Below are 27,715 nucleotides of genomic sequence, written 5' to 3' on the forward strand. Positions count from 1 at the left end.
TTTATATTTTCCCACCAAACTGTTGTTAAATCACTTCATTAGGATGAAAACAGCCACCATGACTAAAACAAAATGGAGAAAAGAAAGAGTTTCTATGACACTCATCTGTGAAGCTGAACAGTGTGCCAAGTTTAAACAGGCCTGGCAGTCAAATAAACCAGTTTATTGAGAGGTAAACATCTCAGGGCAGTCAAAGACTTTTCCCCAGCTTAACACAAACCTAGCTGGTGCATGAAGAAGGGGATTTAAATGCTCAAAAACTCAGTCAAGTTTTTAATAACTGACTGTTCATAGCTGCTGTGTCTCCTCTAATCATGTCTGTAGGTTCTGACATCTGAGCTCCATCAGGTTCAGCAACAGTTTTCTGTACAAACAAAGTGTTTGAAAGCAGCACAAGATATTAACAAGTCAAGAGTGAATAAGAACCACAGAGGCACTGTTTGGTTTTATCAACACTTTCTTTTGAAATCCAGCACATGCACAATACAAAACAACTCATCAATAATAAATACACAAGTAAGAATTCCTCAACAAAAACCCCTTCACTGTGGGGGCCTCATTTACAAAAGTTAATTTTAGTTGATCATTGTCTGAAGATCTACTCCCATGACAAACTTAGCTTTGAGGAAAGGTATTTAGGAAGTTAAAGGCATAACTGAATCTTATATAGAGCCATGTTGGCGTCTCAGGTTGACAGCAGTCCAGTGAGTTGTTGACAGGTAACTTAAGTTACACACAACTCACTGACTGTAAAAACAAAGAGCAGCTTCAGTTCAGTGGCAGTTTTAAAACCTGTTCGCAAGCTATAAGTGAATATGACACCGGGACTTTTCAGAGTTTCATCGCAAACCTGTCTGATAACTTCCTGTGCAGAGTGATTTATCAGATTCACTAAATTCTCTTTAAACTGCATAAACATGTAATAAATAGATAATTTCAACTTCTAATTCTGTTCAAGAAAACTGGTGAATGGAGCAAATTCCATTAAAACACTCAAACATGCCATTTAGAACAAATCTATTGGTTGAGTGCATCTTGCATGAGGCCCATTAGGATCTCACACCACGACAAAAAGTGTTCAGCTGTTGAGTTTTTCACCTTGTGAGCAAACTGCAGTGATCCAACACAACCTCCAGATATGAATTGACTCTGCAGTGACATTTATGATGAAGCATATTTTCACATCAAAGTCAGTTTCTTGATGGTGCGATTTATTCTTAACAACTTGGGTTTTTTTTATTTCAACAGCTTTAACCATAATTGACTTACAATACCAGTTAATCTGAGCATGCAGTAGCACTGGTAGTCACACATTTATACATGAGTCTAATAGTAAAACCAACACAGGCTATCAGACAAGTTTTTAAGTCCCTGGGTTACTAGACCGCTGAGTGAAAACAGATTAAGCGCTCCAAATGTCAATCATAATCATCCATGACACCGTGAGCTCTGTCCTCAGCACAGCAGGTCAAAGTTACACATGATGTAGCTCTGAAGTTTACAATAATAGGGTGTGGTCACCTTTGTTTTCATCTGCCAAAGGCTATATAAATCTACATAAACTTTAATGACACATTTCTAAATGTTTCATCTTAATCTAGATCTGCAACAAACTACAGATTATTCCATCAGGTAGCTTCAGCAGTTCATGAGAAAAAAGAAAAAATAATGTCGGCACATTCACCATGGAGGTGAAAATATAAACTCCTTGCACAGGTAAGAGATGATTTAATATTGTTAAGCTGGTTTGTTTCTGACTGTTTCCAGTGATGGTGCTGGTGTGAATATTATCCTTATCAACTAGACTGATGGCCAAAATTATGAAATTAGACTCAGGCTGTAAAAATAAGAGAGTACTTGATCCAGAGTTTGTTTTTCTAAATGAGGCCCCACTGACCAGAAGAAGAAAGAAGTGAGCAAACAGAAAACAGGAACAGTCACATTTTTCTACACATTCAAGAGGATCAAAGTTAACAGTTATATAAAAGGTGAAAGGTGTGGGCTGGGCCCAGTATGGACAGGGGGTAGACAAACTGTTCTTTGTGCTGAGGTGGGAGGGGGACAGTTTGTCCTTGAATGAGGATTTAGTAAGGTCGGCCTCGTCGCTCCTGTCTGCGATCACCCCTGGAAATAACAAACACACTTACTTCTTCAGCACTGAACTGAACGCTCACGACAAACACAGAAACCACTTGCACTGAATGCTAGCCAAGTGGAGAGAGAGAGAGAGAGAGAGAGAGAGAGAGAGAGAGAGATAACATTATGTTCCTTCTCATAGGAGTCACATCAACCAAATCTTCAGTTATGTGACGCATCAAAATGCAGAAATACTTGTCTTAAGTGTCTTAAATTTTTTTTTATCCACAATTGGTTTCAAACCTCGACACCAAGATGGTTTCTCACCAGAGTGCTGTTTGTTTGAGTGAATCTGACCTTGTGTCCATCTTGCCAGGGCCATATCCTCCCCGGTCGCCTCCTCTGCCTCCTCTGAAGCCCCCGCGGTCACCGCCTCGTCCCCTAAAGCCGCCTCGATCAAACCCCCCTCTGCGTTCTCCTCCATAACCTCCTGAAATCACAACAAGCAATCTGGTGACAATTTGTAAACTGCTGAGTAAGTCTCTACTATGATTGACTCTGAGGGATTCAGTACCAGGAGGGATCAGTCTAGAAGTCTTCCTCAAGTTTCTTCCATTTTTTTCCCTTTTTTATTCAGGGGGAGTTTTTCCTTACCCTAATCTAGGGTCTATTAACAGAGGCTGCAATATGCCGAACAGACTGTAAAGCCCCTTGGGGCAAATGTGTGATATAGGGTTATATAAATAAAGTTGACTTGACCCTACAGACAAAGAGCTGCATTGTCACACTGTGTGTGTCACAAATAAAATATAACAATATTGATAAAATATATTTCTATTGTATTATTACTGGTCATGTGTTTTAATCAGCAGAGAGTTACAAAACCACTAAATATTGTCATAATGTAAAAACTGATCTAACCTCTTTCCATGGGGGGCATCCCACTAGCATCCTCTGGTTTAGGAGCCTTGCACTGGTTACACTCATTACGCCACGAGAAGTTCAGGTTGCCACAGTTGCTGAAAATGAAAAATGAAATGACATTACATTTTCCTGGAGGGTTAAAATCATACATATCAGATAAAAGCCAGTTTAAAGAGGTGTATATTTAGCTGCCATTTAAAATGAATGAAAGAAGCAGCTGTGCTGATCGTGAAAGGTGATGTATTCCACAGATTAGGTTCCAGAATAGCAAATGTATGTTCAGATTATAAGATTAGATCTGGAAACTGTGAGAAGAGTTTTTTATGCTGATCTATGTGTACGCTATGTTACTTCTGGGTTCAGCAGGTCAGAGACGTGGAGTTGAACTTTTTTCTAAGTTATTAACAGAATTCTGAAGTGTAGTCTGGAGGCAATGGGAAGCCAGTGAAGATGAGGTAATGTGTTCTCATCTCGTAGATCCAGTCTAGCAGCTTCATTATGGAATAACTGCAAACAATTTAATAACTGATAAAAATACAACTAACTTGTACTTGATTTTAAAGGTCAGATTTGAAAGACAGAGTGCTCTCAAATTTCTAACAGATGGCTTCAAGTCTGTGAGCGTGAGGTCAGGGAAATGATTAATTCAACTGTCATTATCTGAATGTCTTATCCTCATTAAACTGATGAGAGTTGCAATACATCCAACACTCTATATCTTCAAAAATATTAATCTGTGTGAAAATTAAGCATTATGTTGTGTCTGCAAATAGAAAAAATGATGGGCTCCAGAATCGACCCTTGAGGTACACCACAGGCACGTTTAGAAGATGAGGAAGTGAAGCCAACAAGTTCAACCAAAGGTTGTCAGAGAGACAGAATCCTGAACGACTCAAACACCAAGTAAACCACCACCCACTGCCTCTGACTCACGGGTTTGAACACTTCCAGTCTCCAGCTCTCTGCTGCCCCCCTCCTCCACCTCCTCCACCACCACCATTGCCTCCTGGGAAACCTCCACCTCGACCCCCTCCAAATCCTCCATGGCCCATCGGCCCTTCACCAAGAAAAAAAACAAAACATAAAACGACCCAGTTAGATCTCCTGTTGTAACACATAACACGTCAACAATCCCATGACAACCGGGAAAATTTCGTCTGCTCAGGAAGATTGTGTGATATGACGAAAAGCTACTGAGCAGCTACAAAATAGACCTTGTATTTCTAAAGTCAAGAATGCACTTTCGATCTCAATTTGTCTCAAATAAGACAGGACTCCTAAATTACATCTCATACACCATTACAGAGTTCCAACCTTCAAAAAATAAGTTTAAAAAATGGGCTCACCTCGTCCGCGACCTCCCCTCATTCCACCTCGGCCTCCAAAGTCAGCTCTGCGGGTGGCAAAGGACACCTTGATGGGATTTCCATTGAAGTCCTTACCTGGTGAGGAAAGATATCAAAATGTCACAAGCAGCTGAGCTGAGGTAAATAAAAATGTGCTTTAAATTACAAAATGGATGAAGCTGAGAAATGAGAAATAGCACAGAATTCAACACAATACAAGACAAACTTAAATGTAACTGTAAAACTGCTTGAATTCAGTTACAACAGATTCCAAAAATATTAGGTTTCTAAGGAGGAGAAAGAAATCAAAATAACCAGAACAAAACAATTCAAACTACTCCTGCAGCGTGATTCAATTCACTGCTGTCCATCACTGTGCTCAGGATGTTCCACACACTTATATTTTAACCAAACCTTTGTTGAATACTCTGCTTCCATCTCATTCCTAAACTGCAACCTTGTTGAAAATATAATGTTACCTGCCTGACGTTTTGAAGAGGTCATGGAGCGAACACTGAATTTGGGTAAGCCCTGACAGACAGATAAACAACGTACCATCAAACCAGTCGATGGCAGCCTTAGCTGAAGGGGGGTCATCAAAGGAAACTGTGGCCTCCCCTTTCAGCTTTCCTGTCTCTCTGTCCGTGTAAAGATTGATCATGGGCAGGCCTGTTTTCTTGTTGACCTAAGAGGATGGACAGAAGGAAAATTAGGGACGATTGGGCACCAAGGAAAAACAAATAAGTTCAAATTCCACTTATTTATCAGTTTCCATTTCAGCCATTGTTAAATCTGTACCCAGTATTTTTACCCCACGTCCCTAGATGTAGTGTCTCAATCTTAATTTGAAGACATTGTGCTGCAACAGATATTTATTGTAAATATGTTGGGTTTTTTGAGTTTGAGCCTGAACAGTGTTCAAGTTCAACATTACATAAGTGAATAAATAAATAACAAACATGTAGCACTTGCCTTAATGATCCCAATCTGCTTAAAAAAGTCAGCCACTGATTCAACGGTGTAGTCGTCTCCCAGGCCTTGTACAAAGATGGTGTTATTATCAGAGTTATCCTGGTCTTGCACTGTTGGAAGAAATGTGAAGAGATGTCAGAGAACAACAAAAGGACAATACAACACTGGACATCACACCCCTTTAAATGATCACATATCACTCTGTGTAGGTCAGTTTCTGATCTACAACAACTACAATCCAAATCTTTTCTCATTATTAATTTGGTATTAAAGTTGCACTGATTGATTTTGGCCACTGAGCCAGCAGAGCAAGCTGAAAACACACCTGACATATTATCACCTTAAATATGTGTTATGGTGAAAGTCATCTATTTACACATCAAGCAGACAGAGCAACATACCTCACATTAATGTTGCAAAACAAGATGATATAGCTGCTGTCATTATAACCAAACAGGTTCATTATCTAGGGGAAGTGGTCAGAAAATTTCATAGCAATCTGCCCATTGGATGTTGATGTTTTATTTGAATAATAGGAAACTGATTGACCTGATTGATTTGTTGATTGAGATGCTTCAGGTTAATGAATGTTCATAAATATGTAACTAAAATGTGATGTCAATTAGGATATTTTCTAATCAAAATACTTTGTCGTAAACTGAATGTTTGGTCGAAGTAGCAATCTCTTTTGGACAATTATTATTCATGCGAGGGGGCCAAGACAACCATCTCTCTTGGACAAGAAATATCCATTAGAAACTTCAAGTAAATATGCCCAGTAGTTGTCAAGACCTCACAGAATAGACACCTGACACCAGAACAAAAATTAAACAATGCAAGACTTACTGAAGCCGGGTCCTCCATGTCCATGTCCTGGGTCTCTTGGTCCTTGAGAAGACAAGACGCAGATATCAGTTGTGGAAAAGAAATTTGTTGAATCACACATAAAAAACAAAACAGTAAATTCCTTTCATCCAAACTTTGTTCCCACCAAAAGAGTACCAACATTAAGCTCGTAGCCACTGAGCGTGTGGAGATATAGTCTAAGGTGCTTACAGTACCAGGAGAGCCTGAATACTTGTCACAAAAAGCACATTTTACCATCCTGTCTTTCCACCGTGTCATTATATCATCAAATCTTTCATAATTACCACAATTCACAGCAGCTGTATGCAGGGGACCGTAAGTAGCCGATGTCATCCCACGAACAAGTGTACGGAACAAGATCGTCCACATTATTGAGATACTGTCCTCGAGTAGATTTTGTGCTTCAGAATAACCACCATTTCACAGCAAACCATTTCAATGTTTTGGTAGGTTTTTTTTTTTTGCTTAAACAAATAAGACTGACACCTCATGCAAAGTCACTCAGGTTGGGTTTTGGTATATAAAACACTCCACAAGTCAAGTCAATGCATTGTGTTGATGTATTTCTTGATACACTAAGAATCATTTCCTTTCACACAAACTTTAACAACTGTTGGAACCAAGTCCAACACATTGAAACAGAAATCCCTTTTTTTATTTTTTTGGTTTTCCCACAGCTTAAGAAAGGACTCTTGGAAATTGTCCCAACATACATCCTGGGAATAGGAACACCGTGTTTGCCATTCTGAGAGCTTTTTGTGATTTTGTACAGTTACGCATACTTCACCCATTCATAAAACCAACTTCCAATGTTCAGGTTTTCAGTGGTAACACCTTGGAAAGTCAGGCATTAAGTCCCGTCACCTTTTTGAAGATGGACTGCATACTGCGTCACCGGTAGCTTGATTTACCAGAGCTTCTGTTACTGGATAAAATCTTTCTTGTTTAAGACAAACTTTGGCTGGCTGTTATCAGACGCCAGTGTCACACCCCTCAATTCAACACAACAGTTGAACCACTTACAGTACACTCAGGTAGAGTGAAAAAGCAAGCGAAACCTTTTCCACAGAACTCATTTTTCTTCTTTACAGTGAAGAATGTCAATCAGGAAACTGACCACAGCATTCATCTCTGCACGACTGTGAGATGACTCATTGTTTAGACTTTTGACTTCTTCCATGATGGCGTCATGTCACCATGACTAATGTGAACAGGTAACAGTGTCCACAGTAAAACTCTAGATTTCAGCTTAGTCGAATTTTATGCCAGATTTTATGCATTTCATGTACAACAAACGAACCTGCCATTAAACAGAGAGAATTTGACCAGATGTGTTCTTAGTAATTTGCATGGACTTTTACAATGTCAATAAGGATAATTACCTTTTTTCTATCAGTCAGTTGAGTTTTCATTACGACACAAACATCAGCAAACTGTTACTATAAACTGTGTTTCCTCATTAGCAACATTTCATTATTTAAGTGTTTAGTTGTAGCTTTTCACCATTAATATTTTTGTAATATTCATGTTATTGATTAAGGTAAGATCAGGTGAAGTATTAAGAATTTCTCTGGGCCTCCTAATGTCACTGACCACTAGTTACATCAACTCTACTGGTTTTTAATTTTGATTTTGAATACATATACAAATAAAAGCAACTAAAAAGTATCTCTGTCCCCATCAAAGGTTTGAGATTATGCCTTCAGTCGCAAACATAAACCTTCCAACAGCAAACCTTTAACATATAGTCATTTACAATAAATCAAATATGTGATTTACAACCTTTAGATGTGGTTTACCCATACAATAGACTGAGCCATGTGATGAGGCTTTCATAACAATTGGTCTATTGTTCCAAACGGACCATTGTGTGTTGCGAAACCACAAACCTTTCTCCTATTCACAGTACACTAAGCACCATATGCTTGATAATATTCCACAGGTGTGTGATAAAACCAGTTTTACCATCCAACACTCTTCTTTGAAAAGTAGAACCAAAACTTCCATCTACATGTTTTACAGCCACTCTGGTTCTGGGCATTGTTGTCAATTATACCTTAAGAATATAAATGTTATTTAATCAATTCATGTGACACACAGCTTGAACCATGTTTGCAAAATCTGAATGACAGGGCATTTTCCAAGGGTATAGTAGTATGGTCCAAACTGCGGACACTTTTCTTATCTCATTTCTTTTGTTGACTGACGCAGCACCCCATCAAAAGCGTCAGGTTTAATGACTCATAAAAGCCCGCACGGAGCTCTGAACACCCATCCATCAAATTCAAACATCTTCAAATTCCAAGACGTGAGCACAGACCTACAGTCACAGGGGTTACCATACTACTCCCTCTGCTGAGTAAGAGTACACACTGAGGGTTCTTACCTGTGAGGCCATGCCATGGAACAGATTGTAAATCACACTATAACCTATTTAGCATTTTGAGAAATAAAAAATAAAAAAAAGCCTTGAGAATAAGTTCAGCCTCCCCTTTCACATTTGTGTTTTTCCAGCAGCTGGAATGAGCATTTTCTCTGCATGTGTTTACACACTGTTGTCCTCCTACAATCACCAGTTAAGTATGTGGAACAGTGAAGTGTAATTTTGTACGTGGGTTACTTAAAACACACACACAAACACACACACACACACACACACACACACACACACACACACACACACTTAAACCCACTTTATGCTTTAAGTGTGGTCTCTGATCCCCCTCCCTTTAACTTTGACTCTTCAAACTCAAATCTTTTTGCTGAAGTGATATTTTTTTTGTCACTTACCACCAAACTTATTGAATCCTCCACGTTCGCCCATTCTGATGAAGAGGAAGAGAGAAACGACACGCATTGAAGACTGGTGTTGACAGCGATTTCTCTCATTGGGTAGTGGGTAACCTTCACTCTCAGTCTCTTCATTAAACCCACCCCTCTTCATTATGAACTCCTACTTAATCTTGTTCAGAGTCTCCTGAATATACCTCGAGGACAAGAGGCCAGTTTTAAGACCTCGTCTTTATTTGTTCAAAAGCAACTGAAATTTTTTATTTAATTATTACCCAAAATATATATCCAGTCTTTCCGTAACTTGTATGTTCCCATTTGATTTCATCACATAACTTGGTTTTGTGTCAATTAACCAACCCAAACATTAACACCTCTGGTCCCTGGATTGGTGTTGGGTATTTTGTAGGTCTCAGACAACCTTTACTATTTACCACAAACACAGTGAATCCCAAAGCAGGTGTTCTTTGAGGCTTTTACCATTATCACCCAAATTATTGGTATTTTAATTTTTCTTTCCTCCAACTACAAGAAGACTATTAACTGTCTCTAGACTTCCCCCATTTTGGAATTTCCCAAATGATGGCTTAAGAGCAGAAAGCCACTCTGAAGAGAAGATAAAAGCCTAGGAGAAGATTCAAAGATTGATTAAAGCAGAGTATGACACAGATATCCGTCAGGGCTTGGGAAGGAGGTGGTAACAGGTGAGAAAAGCAGGTGATGGCAATGTTTTGTGGCATGTGGGGGCAGAGTCAAGGCCATGGTTTACTATCACGGAAATGCATCTTGCAGACAAAAACACACTTGTGAAGAGGGAAAAAAAACAAAAACAAAAAAAACATATTGGCTTTGACCTATAGAGGGTGTAAAGGCTTACTGGCCAAGCTACCTGAATTCTATTCACACAACATTCAATGCTTAGGGCAAAAATTTCACATATCAAATATCTAGTTGTGCTGCCGTGTATGTCATGTTTCAGTGTCCGGTAAATTTGTCTTCCTGCTCAGTTTTTGCCTTTTATAAATTGCACATAGACTTCCTTATACCAGGATATCATGTCTGGTATAAAAACCACAGATGTGACAAGTCAAGCACCAGCAGCTTTTTTACTCACATTTACATGTCCCTTCATTCTCAAATCTTAAACAGAGATCACTCATCATGCCTCTGTTGAACAACACAGGAGCATATCAGCTGATCGGTGCACAGTGCTACCTGCCTGATTAAAGGATACTGTGATGGGGACTGAGTTCAAATATTGTAATGGAGAAGGATATTTAAATATAGTCCACAATGGGTGAGAAAACATACAATGGAATGGCAAACTAACTTGTCTAGGAGTTCATCACCAACATTATGGGGTTACATAGAAGTACATAAAATATTGTGCATCCTCTATAAAGAAAAACAAAATATCAACTTACCATACCAGTTTCTGCCTCATAGCTTCACTCATTCAATGATGATGTTCTTGTTGTAAAATCTGTCCTGAATAAAGTAACCCCTATGAAGCCCTAAAAATGTATTTCTCAGTATCTTTGCATTTATTATCTTTGTCTGTCTTACGTTTGTACAAAAACAACTGGAACTGGAATTAGCTTGTGAATGCAACAGTGTGTGGCAGGAAACTTTCAAGCCACCACAAATTCATTTTCAGCCTGTGTTCGGTGCTAAATGTTTAGTTTGGCAGCAAATCCTTAAGTGCAGTTTTAAAAAAATAAATTCACTTTAGTGTTCCAGTACTGTTGTTGTTTATAATCAGGCTTTCGTGCAATGCTGAGTTCGAGTGTGATCAAACCATCATTTCTATAACAATGATGGAGTGAAATTTTGTGGTCGAGCACGCAACAGCACCCTGCTTGTTTTTTGTCTGGATCGTCACACTGGCAGCAGAGAGTCTGTTGTACACAAGGTTTTTGTGATTAGATTAATGTAAAAGAAACACATTTTGTACCACGTATTGTGATACAGAGTTGCAAAACATTTATGTGAGACACTGGTTCTGTAGATATTTGCTTTAGCTAAAGTTTCTATTTTCGCTGTGCATGTTTAAAAATGAAACTTACAAAAGCATGTAAACATGTTTATGGTTGATTTTGGCTTTTCTCTCGTTCCACCCCACCTCTCTTACTATTTTATGTCAAGAATCACTGAAACAAGGGCCTTTACTCAAATAACTGACAGTGAGGAAGGGGTAGAGTTTCATACCAAAACTGTAATTTCTAAGATTTCAAACAGAAACAGAGAAAGAAGCAAACTGAAATCTGTTAGAGACGATCAGCCAGTCCAACTGTAAAAGGCCTTAATTGAACTGCTGTGAACAGTGATTTAACCTGGTTCATGTTGTAGCACGTTCATTCGTTCAAAGATCCGTTTTTAATGATTCTGAAAAGTTAATATGTTCATTGCATCTTCTTGCTTTTGATGGTAATAATCATGATGCTGACTTTGCTGGTGTGGTTTCTGACCAACATTTAGCCACAAGGACCTTAACTCCAAACCCCCTGTCCATGTCAACTCTGAACTTTACAAGCTCAGCTCAGCATCTGAAACACAACCTTTATGTTGTGCTTGGACACAGGCAACAGTGTTCTTAACAAGTACAATGTCCTTTTGTGAGATCCGGGCATTTCCTGTTTTCTGATTCAACACATTAGAGTTGTAAACTTAAAGTAGGGTGGGCAATAATTCAAAGGATTGTAAATCGATTTTTAGTGGTATCATCTCATGATGAAATCATTATATTCTGTTATTGTTTTACAATAATCTGTGGTCTAAATGAATGAGTCCAGGAAAATTGTTATTAAATTTTTCCAAAATGAGTTTTTCATGATGTGATGCATAACAGCGGAGCACTGTTTATAGCATTATTATTTTTACACTGAATTCTGAACCACATTACTGATGTTAGTATCTGAAAAATAATATTATCAAAATTGTGATATTGAGTTCTACCACATCGCACAGCCTCAGCAACCCAGCAATGATGGATTTGTGTCAGCACTCAGGGCTGGCAGAGAGATACCATACTACCTAACGTAAGCCTGGTTTAGAGTTTTAGAGTTATATTGATACCAACAATTATAAATAAAAATATCTGTGTCACCTTAGATCATGTTCTGGACACATGAACACTCTTTCTTAGCGCATGAACCCTCTGTTTCTTTGCTGCCATTGTGTGCATGTGTGCAGCAATCACCATGTTAATTCAGGAAATTCACACACCTTTAATATTCATCATTAAAAAGTCTATTGTAGTTTAGCAAGCATGTGATTAACTAATCAAAAGAAATGCCAAATCACTAAGTGGTGATAAAAGTGTATTCAGAATTAGCCTGTTCATAACACATTAACCTTGTAAATCATGACACATGGCTTTTCCCTCTGTCATAGAACAGTAGCATCTTTTTCATAATAACAAGTTTTGGGATCAGGCACAGGTGCACGCATGGAGAGCTGCGGACACGACGCGTACTTGTTCTTATGATATTTCTCTCAGCTTGGACTCCACTTGGAAGAGCGGATGCACAGTTGATGTCCTTACACTAACGTCCACACAGAGCCTCACATAACCCCGCTGATGACGAAATATACGTTACACAAACCATCGTACACTTGAGGATGCTGAAAGTGTACCACTAGCTTATCACAGGACGGGACTGCGAAACACAGATAAACTTTTAATGTACGTATACATTCACCTAAAAAGGGTGCATGTACAGTATGGCATTCCACTCTGAAAATAAAGATTTGTGCAGTCAGCGCTGCAGACAGAAAACTTATAATGCTTTGCTGCAATTTAGGAGTACTTGAGATAATTTTTCCTCAAATGCATGAGGGGGGGCACACGTCTCTCAGTTGCTTTAGCATGTAGCTACAAATGTGGAACAGTACCATCTCATTTTATCTCTCTACGCAGAGCCACATGTAACCAAAGGTGAGAAACATTTACATGCATCACTGTACTCAGATTCAGTGCGCTTTCACAGGTCCACCAGACCTACCAAAAAACAACTGATAACATGGACACTGCTTGATTTTTAAACACTTACCCCATGCCTCCTCTTCCTCTTGGTCCGCCTCGCCCACCTCGGTCAAAACCGCGATCATATCCGCCGCCACCACCACGACCTCCAAATCCACCCCCACGGCCCCTGCCACCGCGGCCATCCTGACCTCCGTAACCTCCATCGGGACCACTGTATCCTCCACCTCCTCCTCCACTCATCGGTGGGCTCTCATCTCCATATCCTGAGAGAAAGTTGAGACAATCTGACCTCAACAGTTTTGCATATGAGAGTGTGACAGACATTCTGAAGGTCACCACTATTTTTAAATTCAAATAGCTTTAGTGTTTTACTTTCTTCAGTTTATTTTTCTCCAAGTAACTCAGTATTGTATAAACAATAACAATACTGCAATTTACAGCAAAATGTTTATCCAGAAACAACATCCCAGCTATTTATAAGTCACAGTGTCTGAACAGTTTTCTTTGGAACTACTTTTTTAAATAAGTCCCTCTGAAAATCTGTTGTCAGAGAAGTCAGAGATTACCCTGAGCTATAACATTTAAATGTCTCATGTTCATCTTTGTTCCCTGAAGAGGTGATGATAACTTCTTTACACTTAGATAACAGTTAATGTAAACTTTTTTCCTCACCACCACCTTGACCATACTGGCTCTGCTGACTGTAGCTCTGTGGGGGAGGGGAGTTGTAGCTCGGAGACTGGTTGTAGTGACCTCCTCCATGTTGGGATGGTTGTTGGTGGCTTCCGCTGCCACCATATCCACCAGTCTGACCTCCACTGCTCCCATAACCACCTCCGCTCTGTCCACCACTGGGTGGCTGGTTATATCCAGGGGCCTGTGAGTTGCCTTCATAGCTGGTGAAGGTGAGGAGAAGAAGACCATTAAAAAACCTACAAAAAACACATCCCCCCACTACGTCTACGGGGCTAAATCTCAGCAAATTAAAAGTAGAAGCTGATGGTGTCTTACCCTGCAGAGGATGAAGGAGGCTGCTGCTGGCTGTAACCAGAGAAGGATGACTGCTGGTTGTAGCTCATGTTGGAGGGCTGGTTGCTGCTGCTGTATCCCGAAGAACCATAGGACTGACTGGAATGATTATAACCGCCCCCACCACTCTGGTTAGAGGGTGGAGAACCGTAACCACCTGGGAGTAAGCAGAAGACAGGGCATGTAATTAAGTTCAACTGCATGCGTGACTGAAAAACTGTGTGGTTTTGGACAGTTACTGATTCTGCCTCTACCTGACTGGGGTTGACCGTAGCTGCCATAACCTCCCTGGTTGTAGGAGCCAGGGCTGCTGTCAGAGCCCTGGTTGTAGCCCCCATAGCCCTGCTGGCTGTAACTCTGGCCAGAGGACTGACCATAGCCCTGGTTAGCTCCACCACCTCCACCACCTCCACCGCCACCTCCACCATAGGACCCATAGCTGCAGACAAGGTTCACACACCAAATATATAACATGCTGTTTACAAAATTGTATCCACTGAGAATTAACATCCGTCAGTGAGTTTCTAAGGTAATAAGAATGAGGTAAATTCATTTTCATTGTTAATCATTTATATTTCTTACGACCACAAAATTATAACATTATAACATTCACATATGAATGTTGGTATGATATATATTACTATTCTTCATAGTTTTAGGAGAGTGAAGAAAGCTCTTAACATATTGTACAGAGAGTATGATAAACTCTCTCTGCACAAACAGCTGAGAAACTCTGGGTTATGATTGTTAAATTACTTACCCCTGGGCAGACGTTTGGGAATAATCTATGGAATAAACAAAACAGGGTGGCAATATTATGAATTATAATACAGTATGCTTTTTAAAAGTATTCATCAAATACGGCTGACTCAAATGTTGCTATGCTTCATTTGCATGGTAATCATCAAAAAAAATTGAAATAATTTAATGATCTTTTTTAATTGCAGGCAAGACAGCTGAAGCTCTTTTCTACAGTTACAGGCGCCTGTGGGAATCAGTTAACTTGAGTTGTGTCAGAAATCACAGAACATCAAGTATGCATTCATTTTTATTTGCATTTAAGTGTTTGGTGTTGACCCTATATATGCAGCCCTAGATGAATGTAATTCTGACACACATTGGATGCTCAGCAAGGTGGATTATAAACTCAAGACTGCAAATAAATTTTCATACTGTAGTGAAATGAACAAAACATTAGTATGATCCTGTATCATTGTCGTTTGTTATATTACACCTTTTTGTAATGATATGATGGCTCTTATCAATTTAAAACAGGTACCTGCTGCCACAGACCGCCGTTGGTTGATCTTTCATAACATGGAAAATACACTAATATATATATATAAATAAATAAATAAAAACATTGGTATGATCCTGTACAGGCAAACAGTGTCCGCAGTCTGTTCACCGTGAGGCGGGGCCGCCATCGGAAACTGGGTCAGTAGTACAAGCGACCTGGCTAGCCCTTTGAGCTAAATGTTAATAAAACGTAGCAGACTCGAATTATCGCGACGCCAGAATCACGTCTGTCGGTGCTGATCTACCCAACGGACAAACGATGTTCAAGAGGTGCTCATGAATTCTAACTGGAAAATAAATAAACCGTAATACCGCAATATTTTAAACCAATATAATTAGCAGCTAGCTTATAACTGGCATTAGTCGACCTCAGCTAGTTGACTACTAACTAGCGTCTTGTAACGAGCTAGTCACCGGTACCGGTACCGGATCATCTTGGTGGGGATATTTTCTAGTGTTAGCTAACCAGCTTCAACCTTCAATGTCCTCCAAACACTGGACAGAAATGAGTTGTGTTTCTTACCGTTGGACGCCATTTCGACGGACGATAAACTGCCCTTAGTGACACTATGTCAACCAGCGTGTTGATAACGGACTGACTGAACCGAGGAGGAGGAAGATGAAGATGCACGAACACCGGTGTCCTCTCCACAGCTCCGCTGCAGTTCCTCCACAGACCGCAGGATGGCGGGCTGGAGTATGTTTCTCCAGTAAACAAGTGATGTCTTGCATCCCTGTGTTGTATTTTGATGTTTTTGACAAACTCCTGAGTTATTTTAAGATGGTATTTAGCTATACTGGGATTATATTGGCGCTTTTGTGGGTGATTTTATAACCACATTGCTGTTTGATTTAGATTTAGTGGCATATCTAATGCCATCTCTCTTTAGCTGTTGTTATTTGTGCCTACCTTTACCAGGACATTCTTAAAAAGGAGCCTTTTACAAGCACAATGACTCTCACCCCCTCACACCCTGCTGTACGTCCATCTTTCTTCAGAGAGTATTGCAGTGGCCAGGCTGTCAGAGAGATCACCAACCCACAGGATCCGTCTGAGCACTGGACCACCTACATGCTAGTGCACACACCCCCAGGAAGTGACAGCTTAACACAGCTGGCCATCGGCAGAACGACACAACATACTGACAGGTAGTTTTATCTCTCCAGAGCTTTATACAATAAAATATGACTTCAATTGTTATTGCCTCCCTCTGGTACACCAGTACCTATGCTTGATTTGGGTTGGTTCTGTTTTTCTGGTGACACCTGCCATCGCTGCAAAGGTCGCCATGTATGGGTCAAGTTTCCCCTGAATTATTTAGGTCTCAGCAATAGCTTTGTATATTGAAATAAAAGACAAAGAAGTGTTGATCTGAAAGTATCACAGTCACAGTGAGGAACTGCAACGCTCACTCCATTTAAATTACTAGCTAACACACAGAATACTTAAGATGTAATGACAGTAATTAGCATGACTGGAAATGATTGTCCAAGCAAACTGTTACGAGACAATGAACATCAATCACTAATAAGTGTAATAATCACACTAATAATGAGTTTGACATTGATAATTTATTGATTGGGCTGATTTTGTTTTAGCCACCAATTTAAAGAGTGCAGCAGTTCATGACTGTGACCACCGGAGGGCAGTGAACACTGATTGTTCTAAAATCACTCTTAACAAACCTGCAAGGAGAGAGTCCCTCACCATGCCTGCAACATTTGTATGAGAAAAAGAGACCAGAGATAAACCATAGAATATGAAAAAACATTTAAATAAAAACAAATGAAATATAAAAAGGTTTAGGGAGGCCACAATGTACAAGACGGTGGTTATTTTTCAGTACTCTTGAAAAGGAAATAAATATTTTTCTTAGCCTTGCTCAAACCGACAGGCAATCATAGTATAACATTTTAGTGTGAAATGTAATTCATTTATTCATCCACATTCAATTGAAATATTGTTTATACCTGAGTTTATGATGAAGAACTTTGAGCAATGAGGTGTTTTATTTTGCTGGTTTGGCCATAAATACACAGTTTATCAATGTACTAAGTGCTATATCACATTAGATATTGATATGTCAGTATTATACTATTTACTCTCAGAGGATCTCATCCATATTGTTTTCTTCAAGCATTACATGCTGGTCCTGTTGGATAAATGTCTGACTGACCAAGTCTGTGGACAAACACAAGAAAGTATGCAACTGGTAAATAGAAAAGGCGGTGGCTCATTCAAGTTACATTAATGAAATTACACTTGAGCTATTAATCTTTTGTTTGGTGTGCACCCATGTCACATGGTTTTAAGATGTTATTTAATTTGTTCTCAAATTAACATGAGCCTTTACAATGCGTTTTATAGCTTGATCAAAAATCAAAGTGACAAGTTCCCAGCTGATTCACATGCTTCATTGATTGTGATGACAAAGAGCTTCTGAAATTTGTTTTATCCCATTTATTGAAGTAACAGTGACTTTATTGTATTTGCTGAATGGTGAAATCTGTCAAATTGTCATCAAAAGTTGTATGTCTCCAGCACTTGGACTTCAAGTTAAGGATATCAGCCAGGTCAAGAGCTCTACTTGTACACACCCGAAACACACTAACCTAAATGTGCAGATTATCATAACATTTATTGCTCCCAAAAATGAAGCCTTTTAAATAACATGACCGTGACCTTTCCTTTACCACCACTTTCAAGACAAAAATCTGCTTTGTTAGGCTTTAAACGGCATCTAAATCAAACCAAGGAACTATACATGGAGGCCAGTGGAAATTCATTTAAATCAAATTTTATTCATTTTCGTAAAGATCTCCAGTAAAGACAATTAATGACATGAGCTGAAAGACAGACCAGAAATAAGGAGACTGTAGAGGAAAGAACATATAAATAACAGACAAAAAGATTGTGAGGGACAGGCCTATTTACACAGAGACACCCCACGCCGTAACACATAGGGTTTTTATATAAGAGCTAATAGACCACAGAGTCCAACTAGCAGCGGTACAGCAGTAGGCTTGGAACTAGAAACAGTTTCACTCCTGATGAGCTCTGCTTTAAAATCCAGTTTTGTTTTCAGTGCCGTTTTTCGATACAACCAAAGCAGAATAAGCCAAAAAAAAAAAAAAAAAAAAAAAATTTTCATGACCTGTTCTCATGTAACACAAAAGTCCTTACGGTGAGGAATCTGAGAGGTTGATAATGATGCAGTAACGCTACAAAAACTGCTCAGTAGTCACTTTGTCTAAGTAGAGGGAATGGCTTAAAAGCATTACTGACATCTTAAAACGTAGCACACTTAAACTAAGAAACAGAAGGAGGATTTTAACTTGGTGTACATGATGGAGGGAGGGTTGTGTGCACGTGCTGCTGAATGTTTCAGTGTTGTGTATGAACTTAGTGACAATATCACATAACCTTCATGTGGAGACTGCATGCATGGCAGATAAATAAAAACAATAAAATTTAAAAAAAAAAAAATCGAATGGGTGATGATGAAATGTCAAGTGGTGGGGAGAAATTAGACTTATTCAACGTGTGAAGAAAAAAACAAAACAAAAAAAACAAATGTGTATCTTGCTCTGTGGCAGAGACCGAGGAGGCTCTTTTGTTTTTGATCTCCGTCCTTTCTTAAAACAACTTCCTTCCACCTTCCATTTTGTGGTGCGGTTCATCTTTCAGAGACTCCCCTATTCGCCCCCACACTTCCATCTACTCATTCTTCTTCTCCTTCTGTTTGAGCAGTTTGTTGATCTCCCTCTTGGCCATGCCGGCATACTTTGAGATGATGCCGTGCTGGTTCAGGCCGGGCAGCAGGAGCAGGAAGCTCACTGTGGGAGAGACGAAACAAACGTGATGTCAAATGTGAAGGCGTCAGTGGATTAGAGTGACAAGATTTTAATCATGTGATCTAACTATATAGCCATGAGTTTTAGAAGTAGAGTAAATTTAAAAAGGTTTAAAAACAGCACCTATCAGGGAGATTAAAAGGGTTTACTCATCGTAAAGTGCAATATTAAGACTGGGGGGAAAAAAAATAAAAAATAAAAAAAATAATAATAATAATAATATTGAATCAGGAGGAGCTTTCCAAACAAAAGAAAGAAAGAAATTAAAAAAAAACAAAAAAAAAAAAAACAAACAACTTATCCTACAGATTGAACAATACTGCCTAATTGCTTTAAGGAAAATTTAGGATTCAGAGCTTTTGGAGCTTGACCCATACCAGAGACTTAACAGTCAGGTCATCTCACCCTGTTGTTCCCATTTTGATCCCTCAACTCTGTAAATGCAACACTAAAAATCACTGGGGTGCCACTCTAAGCAAATCAACCCAGTATCTAGACATAAGTGTAACTTCTGTCAGCAAACAACTTGTAAATTACCAAACCTCATCTTCTGTAAGACATGCATGTGTTACAATATAGCTGAAGTCTTTATGAATATAAATATGTGCTTATGCAATATGCTGCTTATGTAATATACAATTTTCTGACCTGTTTTTTTTCTGTCTTACAGCCTGACAGGTGAGACTATGAGGGTTAGGGCTGTGAGAAATGCTCCTGACTATGCAGTACAAAATCTCCCCTTCCTGAGTCACAGCAATGAATAACGGGTGTTTTTGTTGTTGACATTGTGATGTCACAGTGGAGTTGACCTTTGACCATTTGGATATAAAATGTCATCACTTCATTTTATCCATATCGGCATTTCAGTTAAATTGTGTCGTAATTAATTATGGCCAAAAAACGTGTTTTGTGATCCTTGAGTCCAAGTGAACATTTGTGCCAAATTCCCTTAAGGCGTTACAGAGATATTGCATTCACGAGAATGAGACGGACGGACAACCTGAAAACATAATGCCTTCGGCCCTGACTTTTGCCGGCGTGGAGGCATAAAAGACCACCAGTACAATCTCCACTTTGCACAGTTTTCAAAATCATCACATGGACTTCTGAGAATTTTCAGATTTCTTAGACCACTTGGAAAATAAGCAACAAAACTTCCTTTCAAAAGCAACACAGTAAGGGAAATCCCACTTAACAGGAACAAGAGCTACACCTCGACCTCAAATACAAAAAAGTCCTTATACCATCTGATATGAATTCCACTTGTTACCTTTAATTAGTCCTAGAAAAGCTATGAGCTGTGGAAAACCTAACTTACTGCTTTCAAAAGAAACTTCTTGTTTTTGACACAGTAAGCTGATCTGCTTGGTGTTAAAGAGTTTATCATGAGAACACCACTGCTAGGCAACTGACAAATAATGGATGCAACAACATAAACATTACTTCACGTCTCATCAAATGATGTTTTCTGCATTACAACACCATGATGAGGAACAAGAGAGTCGACAGTTTAGGAAACGTGACTCTCAGAAAGTTCTTCACTCAAATGCAGTTACAGGTTTACATTAACATACCCATTTAAGTAAAGGTTAGTGGTGAACAGCCAGCATTTTTTAAATCCACAAATTATTGATAGGATTGGTGGAATAGGTGGAAGTCCTTGAAACATAAAAGCAGATAGTGGCTGACATAAGTCTGAAGAACAACTTAATTTCAGATTAAAATACAGAACACTTTGTTTCAGAGTCATCTCTACTCCACGGTTTCCCCATAAGATGAATACTCATAGTCATGTCTCAGCTTACATAACTGATGACTAGCTCCCACACAGGCGGCAGACTGGCTCACACACCAACCACCACTTTCCCTGAGGCACCACTGTGCTGCTGTAACGCCGACAGTGTGTCCCCTGTTCATTTTAAATTCACAGTAGAGCTGAAAGATTTAAAGTTTCACTGTACATTCACTCGTTTGTTTTGGTTCCATTCTGCAGACAGAAGGGATAAATAACTTCCTAGTTGTCTGCCATTAATAATGAAAAAAAAGAAAAGCTCCAACTTATTATTACTGGCACTGTAACTGTATGCTGTCTCAGTGATCCAGGTATTGATCCACATTATCACTGTACTTCTGAGTCATAGTACCAGGAAGCCTGGTCATAATGGGCAGAGTTCATGTGATGACACTCTACAGCATCAGTGCTGCAGTTTTCTCTCAATAGTTAAAACATTAATGCAAAACAGCAGCACTGAATCCAGCATGTGTAAGTAACTTCACACACTGAAGCAGAACAACTTCTGACAAACATATCACTTCCTGTTTCTGCCATGTCATGTGTGACTATCGTCACATCAGTAGTTCACAGCAGCTACATTTAAAAGGGTAAACCTTCACTACAGTGAGAGCAGCAGGAGTGTAACGAGAGGCATTTCCTCCATTTTATCAATGGATTTAACTTCTCATATTAATCCCAAACATTAAAGTACAAAACCACACAATAGAAGTTTGTGAATGAAAATTAATACCCGACCATTAAATATCAGAACTCCTCCATTTTGATCTGAAGTTTAGAACTATTTTGCATGAATACCTAAAACTCCTTGACTGTCAAAGACTTTATCCTATTTAAAATGACCGGTGGGTGAAAAGATTAACATATTACAGGGAAATGTTTAACCCCAAGAACCATTTTAGGACAGTAAGATTTTCTGTCTTGGAGCATTACATTCCACTGCTTGCCTGCAATGACTAAAAGCTGGTAAAAAAATCTTCATCTTACAATAGTGTCTTTGTGCATTTTGTGTTTAGCAAAGTCAAGTGCTAACACAAGTTACAGAATGAATAACTTTCATGGCTGGTAACAATAGTGACATGGAACGCAGAGTCCTCCACTAACGCAGGAAGATAAGGTTAAAAAAAAAAAAAAAAAAAAAGGCACAATTACTCCAAGTTGTAAAATACTCACCAATCAGGTAGGTGAGGAACAGGTTGTGCACCTGCTGTCCAATCCAGGCCACTGCCAGCAGGCTGCTGATCACTGAGGCAAAGTACTGCAGAAAGCATGGAGGTCACATTACTGTCAACCCACAGCAGTTCAGCTCCTAAACACACAAACTAGCATCCTGACTGCATGCAGAGCATCAATGGGTTTAAAGGAACCACTCTTCATATGTACTGCAACAGAGGTTATTTTCCTCAGCAGAGCATATGCTGTTTTGAAGGAACCAACAAAGCTGTCATTGAATTAAAGAAGGTGGTTTAACAGAGAGCGTATAACAGTGTTAAAGCACACTGAAAAACCCGGTTAGCACAGCCTGTAACCCAGTTTGAGCTCTGCTAAGTGGAGCAGCAAAGCCAAATCAGCTGAGGATATTTTTATCTAGAGCACAGAGAAAGCTCGCCATTGTAATAAACAGATAAGGGTCCATTTACTACACTGCTGCAGCCAGTGCATCACAGCATACAAGCTCAGGTTGATGCCTGCAGTATGTAATGCTCAGCTAATTCAGTCATCTTATGTGTTATAATTGGGATTTTAAATGTACCATTTTGGGCTTCTCCTCCTTGAGGGCACAGAGACGCTTCCACCAACCCACGACCCGACGCTGGGTCTTCACCAGGTTACCGCAAATCTCATGGAAACGCTGCTGCTGCTCAGTGGTCCTGCACACGAGGAGAGGTTGAGGACAAGGGAGTGAATAAAAAGAAACTGTAAGAGCTTGGCAGAAGAGTTTGTGGTCAGTTAAAGCAGAGGCCAGGAGGATGTTTGGAGACAAAATAGTCACAAACAGTACTGTCTTGTCGTCAAGAGGAAGCCCGCAAGTTCACTGTGGTTTGTCACATCAAGACAGCTATCCCCACTTGTCAACAGCTCTTCTTTTTTTTTGTCAGCTGTTTTTTTTTTTTAACCTGAGAACAGACTACATGTGGGAGATATTTGCAACAACTTCAGAGCTCCATGACTGTAGCAGTAGTGTTGCTGCATCAACCTATTTCCCAGTTTGAACAAAGAAAAAGAAATCCCCATATTTCATCAGATTATTCATCATATGTAACCTCTATTAGTGCTGAAATGATAAGTGAAAATTTCTAATTAAAGAACCACAGATGAAACCCTGATTGAGCTGTAGCTTTCTGTTACATCCCCCTGACAACTAGCCAGGTATGAATGGTCCAAAAAAATAAATAAAAAATAAAAAAAAAAAACACTGAAGGGATAAGACACTTGCAGGGGTGAAAGAAGGGCTTGACAAGAGGAGGGAAGCGGGGCAGCTGGGAAAAGTGGCCTTCATTTTATGCTTAGCCATCGTTCCCTATTTCAGTCCTTGTTGTCAGCAAGCCAAACGATAGCTGTGACCAGACTGATAGCTCCATTTAACTGAAGCACACAGACACTCCAGCTATATCTGGCCCACTCTGCAGGAGACTTAGCATAGTATAATCTCAAACAATCTTCAGACTCTGCAGATCAATAGCTACATTTTCAATAACTGTATCTAACAAATATTAAGCTGCCTGCCTCATTTCCTCACTTAACTAAACCCTGTCAGAAGGTTAGTGCTAATGTACTCTGACACCATTAGATGTTAAGTGTAACATGCAAGAACACAAAACCTCTCACTTCACCATTTATCTAATAACAGTCACTGCTGCTTCCTGCTGAACAGACCCTGCATGTCTGTGGAATGTGCAGCAGTGCAAAGGGGTGCAGGCCATGCTCTGCTGATGCAGGGTTATATATTGAGAGGCCGAAGGTGTCTGGCGGGGAACAGACGTCCAACACACTGCCAACTGCAGCCTGTTACTCTATCCTGTCCTGGGTGTCTGGTTCTCACCATCAAACACACACAGCTGAGTCTAGGGGCTGTTGTAAGCACTGTATAATGTCAAAGCTCCATGAGGTGGTTGGACACCCTATAGGACTGGTTTCAGGTGACAGCTTTCAGGCTGTCATATTAGGTACAGCAAAAAGAAGTCTTCACTGAAGACAGAACTCCCATGATTCCATGACTAGCAAAACAGAAAAAACATTTTTATAGATTGAAATAAACTTGACTTTATGGTCTAATGGAAAATACATTTTAACCCCCACCCACCACCACAAGTATGACTTTCATTCTCTCACCACTTATTGGATCCAAAGACTCTGGGTGCAAGGGTGGGCACCAGGTAGTCAGCCAGGCAGAGCAACATGACAGAACAGGAGAGCCCAGTCAGCACTGATGGGTCCAGGTAGTAAATCAGCCTGGAGGAGGACGACAAATCAGTTAGTCATGGTTATAAACCTGTTTCACTCCAACTGCTCTAACTGAAGAAGGGCATTTTGTATCATGTATGCATAAATGTAGAGACAAGTCTGTTGTTCACTTCCATTATATTACAGTGGTTTTTAAATAGCTGCTTGTTGAGACTGAAAGACCACTGCACATGAATGCTGGAGCTGTAATTTTAAAAACCATCTAGTACTTTAGCAGAAAACAGTCTTACTGTTCTAGTCTGGATTCTTCACCTTAAATCTTTTTCCTTAATTACTATGACAAACTAAAGAATGTTGTAACCAAAGATCCTTTATCAAAATCTGATCTTGTATAATCTACAGTTTCCTTCCTCTGGTTTTGTGCTTCAACAATGTGGGAAAGTTTAACATGACCATTGGACCAGAGCACTTCCACCTACATTTAAAACCAGTATTAAGTAGCTCAGTTAGTGTAGAGATTCCTTGTCTTTGTCTTGTTACAGCAATGTTTCACTGCTGAGAGGAAGGAAATGTGCGCTATGCCAACTATGTGCCCAGCTGTGTGTATCCCTGTGACACAGCATGCAGTAAAATGGACTCACAGGAAGAGCACGGTAGTAGCGCCCATCAGGGCCCCAGGGAACCATGGCTTCTCCCAGCGCAGGACGCGATCCCCAGCTAGGATCACTTCACCCCAGCCCTGCAGCTGCTCCTCCAGCTGGGCCGTTTCCTGAGCCTGGGCACAGAATTTAACACATTATACATTACATTATGGACTAATAACCACATTACTGATGTTGAAGCTGAGCAACAAATTTCTACAATATCAGCATAATTCCTGAGTGACCAACAGGGATCTCTTCAAATGTCAAGGACAGGAGTTTCTCCTGGGATAAATTTCACATCTATGCAATTTGGGCGTCAGTGTGACATTACTATATCCAGTCTAGTTAACCTGGATTATTAAGGATGTGTATTCCTACACTCATACCTGTAATTCATAGCACCATTTTTAAAATTGTCTTCCATGGTATGAGTGCAGTCTACACATTTAAAGTCTCAACTTAATTAAATTCTCAACCTTGAAGATATTTTAATATTGATAGGTTTCGACCAGTGGTGATTTTTTTCAGTCATCAGCGTTTGTGGAAACTAGCTGGTTTTGTTTGTAATGTATTCTTAAATTTAAAATTGACAATTAATTCATGTGTTAAGTCTTCCTCTTGGGTGTGTTCCTTTGACCATACGCAAGCCATCGGTAACGGTATGTTCCATCAATGACATGACTGTGCAGTATATCCACCCAAGAGACGAAATGATTAGCGCTAACTACGTATATCATCAAGCTATATCAAGTGAGAATATCACAACTCGATTTCAGGCTTTTAAGCTCAGATAGGCTACTAACTGAAGCAGTTATCGTTATCGCACGTTAACAGGCTAGGGAAACGTATCTGCTCAAGCTAACTGGGTAAAGCGTATTAAACTGGCTAGCTAACAGGCTAGCTGCCGTTAGCTTCTGTCACGTCACTGGTCGGATAAGCGCTTAAATAACAAAACTAAATCGCTGGTGAGGCGGCTCGCTACTTGGTGGTTCAAAATTTACTTTAACTGAGCAAATCTTATTTTTTAAAAATGGCATCCTCTGCTGCTTGAACGCCACCGGATTAGCACCAGCAGCTTATGCTAACGTTAGTATTGCAAACACACCCACAACTCACTGAGACCTTTAAATTCACTACATAAAATCTGGGTAGTACTCACCAGCATATTTGCGCTTTTGTTGTCGATTTCAGTCATTGTTACTGAACCAGCGTCGATCGGAATTTTTTAATCGTGAATTTTTACGTATTTTGTAGAGAAACGACCCCGCAGAGCAGCAGCGGCACACACGCTTCCTCCCCTGGCTTCAGCGTCACTAACGGTCGAGCTCTGGCAGGATGTTTTTATCCCAAAATTTGCGTCAAAAACCAGCCAATGGCATTCTGGGAAATGTAGTCTTAATAATCTTAGTTACGTCACTAAAGTATTTTTCTGAATTTTTAAAATAAATACAGTGACATTAAGTTTGACGAAATGTTGTAAGTTCTCATTAAAACTAGGTCAATGAGTGTCATATTAAATGAGTCTAACACATAATTTACGATGAAAAATCTACCTGAAAGGCTTAATTAAATTGTTATGCAAAACAGGTGTGGCGTTTGTGGACAAATCAAGGAAAGTGTGTCTTACAGTATATGTACTTTAGGATATTTTGGTCTGATTTAGTAAAGTCATTGACACTTGACACATTAAAAATGTTTTCCATATTTTGTTTTATTTTGATCACAGCATGACAGATTAAAAAAAAGCATATTATTTGTTATTCAGTCATTTATTTTACTTGGGTAATATATTAACAAAACAAAATAGGTTCACATTTAAATGTCACAGTCATGCCGAGAGTAGTTTTTTGTCAAAACAAACAAACAAACAAACAAACATATTGGTTGACCATTAAAACTGTAGTGTAAGCTATGTTGTTTTATGTGATAATTTTACTTTCTGTGGTGATTTTAACCATAGGAGAATTGACATTCTGGCTCTTTGTCTCTAAATTCTTTTTTTTTTTTTTTTTTTTTTTTTTTTTAACATTTTTGACATTAAATTAAGCAAACAAGAAATATTTCTTCAATGGGCTATTTTTTCTTGCAAAGTTTACATATATGTGCAATACTATTACTACTAGAATTTGACATGCCAAAACAAAAAACACCTGAGAGACTCTGTCTAAAAACCTAAATCCAGCAGATTTCAGATTCAGGTCAACTTTTGGCTCATCCAATTGTAATAACAATATTCATTTAACACAGATGGATGATTTGGCATTTACTTTATCATCATACTTGCATGCTTACATTCAAACAAAATGTGATACAGAACGTAATCTGTTCTATTGCATGTCTGTTTGCAAGCCTTACTTTCTCAGCCGGTGCCCATTCTTATAAATCACCATGGACATCTTGTTCACTCTGAACTGCTGATCATCTGACTCTGAACCGCTGATAATCAAGAACTTCCTCATACTTCTTTAGAAGGTGAAATTGCAGTTCTTTCCTTTGCCACACAGGTGCAGCCTTTATCAGTGTAAGACTGTAGCTGCTGATGCTATACAAACTTTTTGATTGGAAAAAGTTCCCTTCGACAAGTTTTATAGACTGTGTTTGGTACAATTTGATGCGACTTTAATAATATTTACACAATTCATTGTATTACTTGAGACAATGGGGGGAAGTCAGTGGTCTACCTGGCATTATCTTAAATTCCAAAGTGCTTAAGTTGGTTCAACTTGAC

The 27,715-nt window shown here is 39.3% G+C and overlaps 2 protein-coding genes across 2 annotated transcripts; both read right to left on the minus strand.

Moving 5' to 3' along the window:
* Window positions 1-439: 439 nt before the first annotated feature.
* On the minus strand, window positions 440-15,955 carry fus (FUS RNA binding protein). The gene is made up of 15 exons (XM_056401116.1): window positions 15,815-15,955; window positions 14,753-14,777; window positions 14,247-14,431; window positions 13,975-14,149; window positions 13,636-13,859; window positions 13,028-13,226; window positions 8,976-9,010; window positions 6,165-6,206; window positions 5,319-5,428; window positions 4,902-5,031; window positions 4,347-4,442; window positions 3,934-4,057; window positions 2,998-3,095; window positions 2,434-2,566; window positions 440-2,124 (listed from the first exon to the last, which is right to left on the minus strand). The coding sequence occupies exons 1-15, from the start codon at window positions 15,825-15,827 to the stop codon at window positions 2,085-2,087; spliced, it is 1,629 nt and encodes a 542-aa protein (XP_056257091.1). The 5' UTR covers window positions 15,828-15,955; the 3' UTR covers window positions 440-2,084.
* Window positions 15,956-18,073: 2,118 nt separating this feature from the next.
* Window positions 18,074-26,305, minus strand: arl6ip1 (ADP-ribosylation factor-like 6 interacting protein 1). Its single transcript, XM_056401117.1, has 6 exons — window positions 26,147-26,305; window positions 24,985-25,118; window positions 24,272-24,391; window positions 22,692-22,809; window positions 22,112-22,196; window positions 18,074-19,128 (listed from the first exon to the last, which is right to left on the minus strand). The coding sequence occupies exons 1-6, from the start codon at window positions 26,180-26,182 to the stop codon at window positions 19,010-19,012; spliced, it is 612 nt and encodes a 203-aa protein (XP_056257092.1). The 5' UTR covers window positions 26,183-26,305; the 3' UTR covers window positions 18,074-19,009.
* Window positions 26,306-27,715: the final 1,410 nt, after the last annotated feature.

The sequence above is a fragment of the Seriola aureovittata genome, chromosome 17 (genome assembly GCF_021018895.1).
Source record: "Seriola aureovittata isolate HTS-2021-v1 ecotype China chromosome 17, ASM2101889v1, whole genome shotgun sequence".
Classification (NCBI taxonomy): domain Eukaryota; kingdom Metazoa; phylum Chordata; class Actinopteri; order Carangiformes; family Carangidae; genus Seriola; species Seriola aureovittata.